General features: G+C 44.9%; 1 protein-coding gene and 1 long non-coding RNA gene across 3 annotated transcripts in view; one reads left to right on the top strand and one right to left on the bottom strand.

Moving 5' to 3' along the window:
- The window catches only part of LOC105524104, a 9,453-nt gene extending 3,637 nt beyond the window's left edge, over positions 1-5,816 (bottom strand). Inside the window, exon 1 of the long non-coding RNA XR_001003698.1 lies at positions 5,684-5,816. This is a non-coding gene — a long non-coding RNA (uncharacterized LOC105524104). The remainder of the gene's footprint in view (positions 1-5,683) is intronic.
- LOC105524105 overlaps positions 5,373-7,365 on the top strand; it is a 65,641-nt gene continuing 63,648 nt past the window's right edge. The window contains exons 1-2 of one of the 2 annotated variants that reach the window (XM_011959224.1): positions 5,373-5,476; positions 6,060-6,192. In XM_011959224.1, the coding sequence (XP_011814614.1) occupies positions 6,121-6,192 (72 nt within the window). In that variant the 5' untranslated portion in view covers positions 5,373-5,476; positions 6,060-6,120. Of the gene's footprint in view, positions 5,477-5,628; positions 6,193-7,365 lie in introns of those variants that run through there. The other variant, XM_011959225.1, reaches the window with a different exon arrangement.

The raw sequence follows: 7,365 nt of genomic DNA, 5'->3' as shown, positions 1-7,365 counted from the left end.
AGGCTGGAGTACAGTGGCACAATCATGGCTCACTGCAAACCTCTGCTTCCCGGGCTCAAGAAGTGATCCTCCCACCCCAGCATCCAAAGTAGCCATGCCACCATGCTTGGCTAATTTTTGTATTTTTTGGTAGAGACAGGGTCTATGTTACCCAGGCTGGTCTTTCTTGAACTCCTGGGCTCAAGTGATCCACCTGCCTCAGCCTCCCAAAGTGCTGGGGTTACAGTCATGAGCATACCCAATAAGAATGCATATCATTAATTCTGTGGTTAGCTAATAAGAAGAAAATGAAAAGAGCTCCCTCAATTTTTCCTTGAACACTTTTTTTTTTTAAACTACCACAAAGGTGCCAGTGAATTTGAGTATTTTGCTTACATCCATCCACTCCATCCAACTCTCATTCAAATGCTCATTGTGCACCTGCTAAGGTCAGATGCGTGCTTTCTGCCAAGCATTCCAAGAGGAACGTCACAAAGTCTCTGCTTGCAGGAAGCGTACCATCTGGTGGGGAAAGAGATGCTTCCAACAATAATTCTGATACCTGGGTGATAGGGCCGGCTGCAGATTCTATATTAATTAAAAATAGAGGCTGGGCTCGGTGGCTCACGCCTATAATCCCAACACTTTGGAAGGCCCAAGCAGGTGGATCACCTGAGGTCAGGAGTTCAAGAGCAGCTTGGCCAACGTGGTGAAACCTTGTCTCTACTAAAAATACAAAAATTAGCTGGGCGTGGTGGCGGGTGCCTATATTCCCAGCTACTCGAGAGGCTGAGGTAGGAGAATTGCTTGAATCCGGGAGGTGGAGGTTGCAATGAGCCGAGATAGCACCATTGCATTCCAGTCTGGGTGACAAGAGTGAAACTGTCTCAAGAAAAAAGAAAAAAAAAGATAAAACCTGAGATTCTACTCCTGGGGATCTCTTCTATAGAACTAACAGCACCAATAAACAGTCTTGTGTCAGGATGTTCATTACAGAATCATGTAGAGTGACAAGAAACTGTAAGCAAGGGAATGCCTGCCACCAGGAAAATGGCTGAGTATATAACATATGTTCATATCAGGGAATATTATACAGCAATTAAAGAGGAATAGCATGAAGTTCTGTTCAATGTCTTAGAAGGATATCTGGAGGAACTGTTCAGGGAGAAAAGAGAGATGCAATAGAGTGTATAATATGATCCCACTATTATCAAGTAATACACATATCTGTATAGGCAATACACAGATACAGATGAAGAAAAATAAAGGAGATACTATGGGTTGAGGCAATGGTAACTGATGTGAAAGAAGGGAGAAGGGGAAGAGGTAAACACAAAAGCAAAAGCAATAAGATGCTAAGAAAGCATGCATGTGATCACGTGTATACATTTAGGGAAAGTGTGTATATCACAGGATCTCTACAAAAATAAAAAATAACTTTACAAAACAACCCTTGGGGAAGGGTGCGGTGGCTCACACCTGTAATCCCAGCCCTTTGGGAGGCCGAGGCAGGTGGATCACCTGAGGTCAGGAGTTCAGAAGACCAGCCTGGCCAACATGGTGAAACCCCATCTCTATGAAAAATAGAAAAAATCAGCTGGGCATGGTGGCGCATGCCTGTAATCCCAGCTACTCCGGAGGCTGAGGCAGGAGAATTGCTTGAACCTGGGAGGCGGAGGTTGCAGTGAGCCGAGAGAGCCAAGATTGCACGATTGCACTCCAGCCCGGGCAACAAGAGCGAAACCCCGTCTCAGAAAAACAAAAAACAAAAACCAAAAAAACAAAACAACCCTTGGCTCCTCAGGTGTGTGAGCTCAGGCAGGGCCAGCCCAGCCTTAACTGTGGAGGCTGGTGGGACAGTCCCATGGGGAAGCCCACTGCTGTGCCGCCTGGAGGAGGAAATCCAGCCTGTGGGGCAGCTCATTGTCACGTGGTTTGTTGTGCTCTGCAGAAGGAGATTCTGTATGCACACCCAGGATGTCATGGAAGAGGAGCTCATCCCATTCATCTCCCTGGCACAGAGTAGACACTTGGGGGATGCTGCATTAAATGAAATGAACCTGACTCTGTTTCTTTAGCCCCAGCTTACCCGAGTCTCAATCTTCCCATCTGTCAAGAGAAATAAGATTATTTGCCTCTAAACAGGTGGCTGAGATCAGACAGTGCAAATGATGTCACTGTTGGACTCTCCGGTGTTATATAAATTCAAGGCATGAACAAAAAAGAAACTACCGATATTTACTACTCAGACACATCCACGTTAAGATTTTGGTGGTTAAAAGGCAGTTATTTTTCCATCTGACATTATGTTATTGAACAAAGTAAGTAGTCTAAGTTGGGGGAATCCCCTTGGGAGTTGAGTACAAAGAGCAAATAAAAAAGAGTAACAGATCCAAGACCCTTACCCCTTGAATTTATTTTCACTTCCTAAATTGACCTTCATGCAAAATAGGTTGCTTATCACTAAGGTAAAATAAGATAATGAGGAGGTTTAATTAGCCAAAGCCCTGTGATATGCATTTCTTCCTTATCAAATACCCAATGAGAATGCATATCATTAATTCTGTGGTTAGCTAATAAGAAGAAAATGAAAAGTAACAGCTCCCTTAATTTTTCCTTGAAATTTTTTTTAAACTAACACAAAGGTGCCAATGAATGTGAGTATTTTGCTTACATCCATCCACTCCATCCAACTCTCATTCAAATGCTCATTGTGCACCTGCGAAGGTCAGATGCGTGCTTTCTGCCAAGCATTCCAAGAGGAACGTCACATAGTCTCTGCCCTCAGGAAGCGTACCCTCTGGTTGGGAAAGATGCTTCCAACAATAATTCTGATACCTGTGTGATATGGTTTGGCTGTGTCCCCACCCAAATCTCATCTTGAATTGTACTCCCATAATTCCCACGTGTTGTGGGAGGGAACTGGTGGGAGATAATTGAATCATGGGCGTGGTTTCTCCCATACTGTTCTCATGCTAGTGAATAAATCTCATGAGATCGGATGGTTTTATAAACAAGAAGCCCTTTTCTCTTGACCCTCATTCTAGCCCATGCCGCAGCCAGTTAAGAAGTGCCTTTCGCCTTCTGCCATGATGGCTAGGCCTTAAGTCCATTAAACCTCTTTCTTTTATAAATTGCCCAGTCTTGGGTATGTCTTTATCAGCAGCGCGAAAACAGACTACTAACAGACTGTGGTAAAGGTGAAATCAGTGCTCGCTCCTTCGGGTGAATTCCATTACATAATCTCCACTGGGGAAGGGGTGGGCATGGGCAGCTCCTGGGAGCTGATCTCTTAGGGACCCTAACACAGAAGTTCATGCAGTTCAGCATCCCTTCCCCTTCCATGTCCCACAGGGCACAAACGCATTGTCATCCACCACCAAAACACATTACCCTTAGTACTTGACTCTAATAAAGTTCCAGTTCCTCAGTTGTATAATGAGGCTTCCAAGCTCCTATTTTAAAAGAAAGTTTCTTGAAGCTAAATAAAAGCACTGCTAACATGAAATTAACAGTGGAAATCTCTGAGTGCAATTTCAGGGTGAAAAAAACTGAAAAGACAAACGCAGATTTTAGATAATTCAAGGAAGGAGAGAGAGTAGTGTTGCTGGTACCATGCCTCTGCACTTGCTGTAGTTGAGTTTCATTTGAGTATCCATTATTTGGAAGGAGTTCTTAAATCTAAGCCTGTGGAAGACAATAAATTCACATTAATTATCTCTCCATTTGACTCAATTTCTGCAGAAGTTCTATCCTTCTGATAAACTATCAGATTCAATCCCAGATTCCTCGGTATGATGTCCCTGAATACCAATATAAAGAATAAAGGAAGAAATCAAAACCTGGGTGAATAATCTGTATAAATATGGGCATATATACACAAGGTATGATTGTAATATTGACAGTCATCCTATAAAGCACCCACAAAAGTTAATTGTATTATTTTATACTTATGCCTGTGCACATCAAAAAATATTTGACACGCTAAAGGCCAAAGAAACAGGCACTGTTCTCAAAAGGGCATAGCAAATTCATTACACTTCTATTTGTCCTTTCCTACTCAAGGCTACTCACTGTAGTTGGGTTAACCAGGCAGAGTTTAAACCAATATATGTTGGTTGAGCCTGGATCTTAGATGAGAAATTCACACTCATGTGAAATTCACACAGACATATGTGGAAACACTAAAAACATTTTCTTTTACTTCATCCACCAGTGACTTTAATCAAAGTAGAACAAAATAATTAATACAAGTAATTAGAGTTGACAACTGAAGTGTCAAGAAAACCACAGTTCATCTGTTATCCGTCCATCTCTGTTGAAATATTAATTTACTGCCATATATTAATCTATTTATAAACAGATCCAGACAATTAGAAAAATTAGTCTGGAATCACCAGGCTGAAGGCTTAGCTGAAGTTAAAAGACAAGTAAAAATGCCTCCAAACTGTAAAACGTGAGTTGGGGAATAAATGGTAAAATGTGTAAAAGTTTAGAAAAAGGTTATATGTGGACTGTAAAAAATACACTGGACTCACAGATAATTATGTGGTGAATCAGAGATGTTTCTTAAATGTCATAAGCCAAACTCTTAGATATTTCTACCATTAGCTAAAAGGCAGAAAAGCACTCTCTCTATTAATGCACTTCTTAAAATGAAAATTGTGACGTGTTCTGCCCTTAAAGTGGACCTTTATTTCAGGTCCACTTTATCACTTTGCTTAATAGATATGGTCCTAAAGATTAAGGTGGTGATCCATTTTATCTTGTAAAAATGCATAATTTAATCTGAGTTATAGGAATTTAAAGCCGTCCTACTTTGAAGGCCTTTGTGACTCAAAGATTTTTTAATTTAATTTTTAGATTGAGAACTACCTGGCTTGGGCTTTTGGTCTTTTTATAATATATATCGCTGTCTACTTTTTAAAATTCTTGGCTGCCTCAAGCTATTCTTGCCTCCAAAAGCTGTCATCATAATATATGAATAAAAACAGCAGAAAATAATTACCCTAATTAGGTCAATGTATTAAGTTGTTTCTACAACAGTTTCTCTTAAACACCTTATCTTTGTAGTCTTGGCTAATTAGACATTCGACAGTGGTAAGTATGTATTTTTTCCTTCAAGGGGGTTTTTGCTTTGGTAAACCTCGGACATTTGGTTAGTGCAACAAATCACAGAAACTGCTCCAGCTGACTCCGAAAGGAGCGGAAAATTCTTTTGTTTGGGGGCCACGAGGGGTGGGGGAGGGGTGCGGATTCTGGTGTAAGCTTTTGGCTTGCATTCACTTTCTCCCTCCGAAAGTGGGCGACATCAAGTAAGTCCCAATTACAGAAAGAACCCACTGCAGGGCGCCCAGCCGCTTGCCCAGTAAAAAGACTGTAATCAGACAACTTTAATAAGGGGAGAGCAGGAGAGTGGCAACGAATTTCCACATTCCGAACTAGCCTGTCGAAAGCGGAGTGTAGGGAAGGGGCAAGAATGAGGCACTGGAAGATGGTGAGCGGGGCCTTGCTGCAGAATCCCAGGCCCACCTGCCTTCTCACAATCGTGACAGCCGGCCCAGAGAAGAGCAGCCCAGCGAAAGGCACGCCCCGCGCGGGTGCCAGGGAGGCCGACGGGGGCGTCCGCGGTCGCTGTTCACCTGCGCTCCCCGCTGCCCGGCCCGGCCCGCCTCGCCCACCGAGTCTCGAAGCCCACACTCACCCCATTACCCGCGAAACGCGGCCGGAGCCGGGGGCTGATCGGGAGTCCGAGATCGTAGATCCCCCTCCAGGCGCCTCGCTGACATTTTGTCCCGGACGGAAAACCTCCGCGCTTCCCACTTAAAGACACAGCGCTACATTCACACGTCTGCGGGGAAAGAGGGGCCGTCACTTATGGCCTTCACCCGAAAGTGCTAGGGGAGTCGCTCTGAAACCACCAAGGTCCGCGAGCGACAGACTTGTGTTGGCCAGGGTTTAAAGATGACGCAATAGCTGAGTGTGGTTGAAATGTAACTATTGTTTTATAACTTTGCATTAACCTTCCAAGACCTGGATTCCCGGGCCTGAGTCTCAGAGCGCGGTTTGCATCCTTGCAGGCTGTAGGCGCATGATGTCACAAGTTATTAGAAGAAATCCCTCCAACCTAGGTCGGGACAGATGAAGGCGGCGCTTGTTGGTGTTCACCAAAACACCAGCATGGTGTACCAGCTTTGGCTAGATTATACTCAGGTAACGAACAACCCCTGCAACTGAGTAGCTTCAAGGTCCGTTTCTCAAGCGAATTACTGTGGCTGAAGGGAGCTTTCCTGGTACTCCACTAGTTTTCTTCACTCCCGGCTCCAGGCTGAAAGATCAACTTTTCTGGGTCGTGCTCCCTGCTGGGCTGGTAAACCAACTTTGAGGGAGAAGGGGGAAGTCCTGATTTGTAGTGTTTGCTATTTCTGTGATGTTAATACTCCCACCATGGCCAATTTCAAGCTACAAACAGTCTAACAAGTGGCTTGCCAAGTTCCTGGAAATGTTAACGATTAGCTCTTGTACATGACTGGCACAAGCTGCTCCTCAAACTCACATTCCACATGCCTCAGTTCTGCTCAGGTTCTATTGGTCAAAACTTGCTGTCAGTGGGTGGGGAAGTATACCCCTATCTTAAGGAAGCCTTGCAAGTCATGTGGCAATGAAACGGGAGAGTTCCCTGATTTCCCCGCTTCCCCCGCCCTTTGCAGGACATGCAACAGGGCTGTGGCTGGTGTGTTGGGTCTCTGCCCTGCTGAAACCCCTTATGGGAGGTGGAGCATGCAGACGGAGGGTGCAGGAGCCGGGGTGCAAAAGCTGGGGCGCTGGGCTTCCAGCCCCACAGCAGTGTCCAGGGGCAGGAACCTGTGATTCCTGGAGCCCAGATGGGCTTGTGTTACAGTGTGCTCTTTTAGCCTTACCATCAGCAGACGGCTTAAGTGTTAACCAGCTCAATAGACGCTCTGCATTTTTGCAAGCGCAGAGGGTCAGTCTGACAGCTTTCTGTATCTCGAGCTCTTGTCCCCCCTCCCAGAAAGATCAGGTCACACATGGACTTGACGGATGAAGCTGGTGAAGTAGAGTAGTGGGGTGGGGGTTATCAGGTGGTAGGGGTGGCAGTCAGTGGGATGGATGGGGAACTGGAAAGCGGATGGAGTAGGAAGATGATCTTCCCCTGGAGTTTGACCGTTCAGTGGTGGATTCTCTGACTGTCCCCAGCTGAACTCCTCCTAACATTCCTTCTCTTTACCTGCCTTTCTTCTGCTCTGCTCTTCTGTTCATCTGCTCATCTTTTGCTGCTGGAGCCTGGTTTCTGGAGTTTATTTGGGTACAGGATAGGGGGTCATGGAGGGCCAAAAGGTAACTTTTGGGCACAAGAGCAGGAAC

This window comes from Colobus angolensis, unplaced genomic scaffold (genome assembly GCF_000951035.1).
Source record: "Colobus angolensis palliatus isolate OR3802 unplaced genomic scaffold, Cang.pa_1.0 Scaffold49, whole genome shotgun sequence".
NCBI lineage: Eukaryota > Metazoa > Chordata > Mammalia > Primates > Cercopithecidae > Colobus > Colobus angolensis.
Note: the sequence above shows the minus strand (reverse complement) of the source record. Positions and strands in the feature narration are given on the sequence as shown.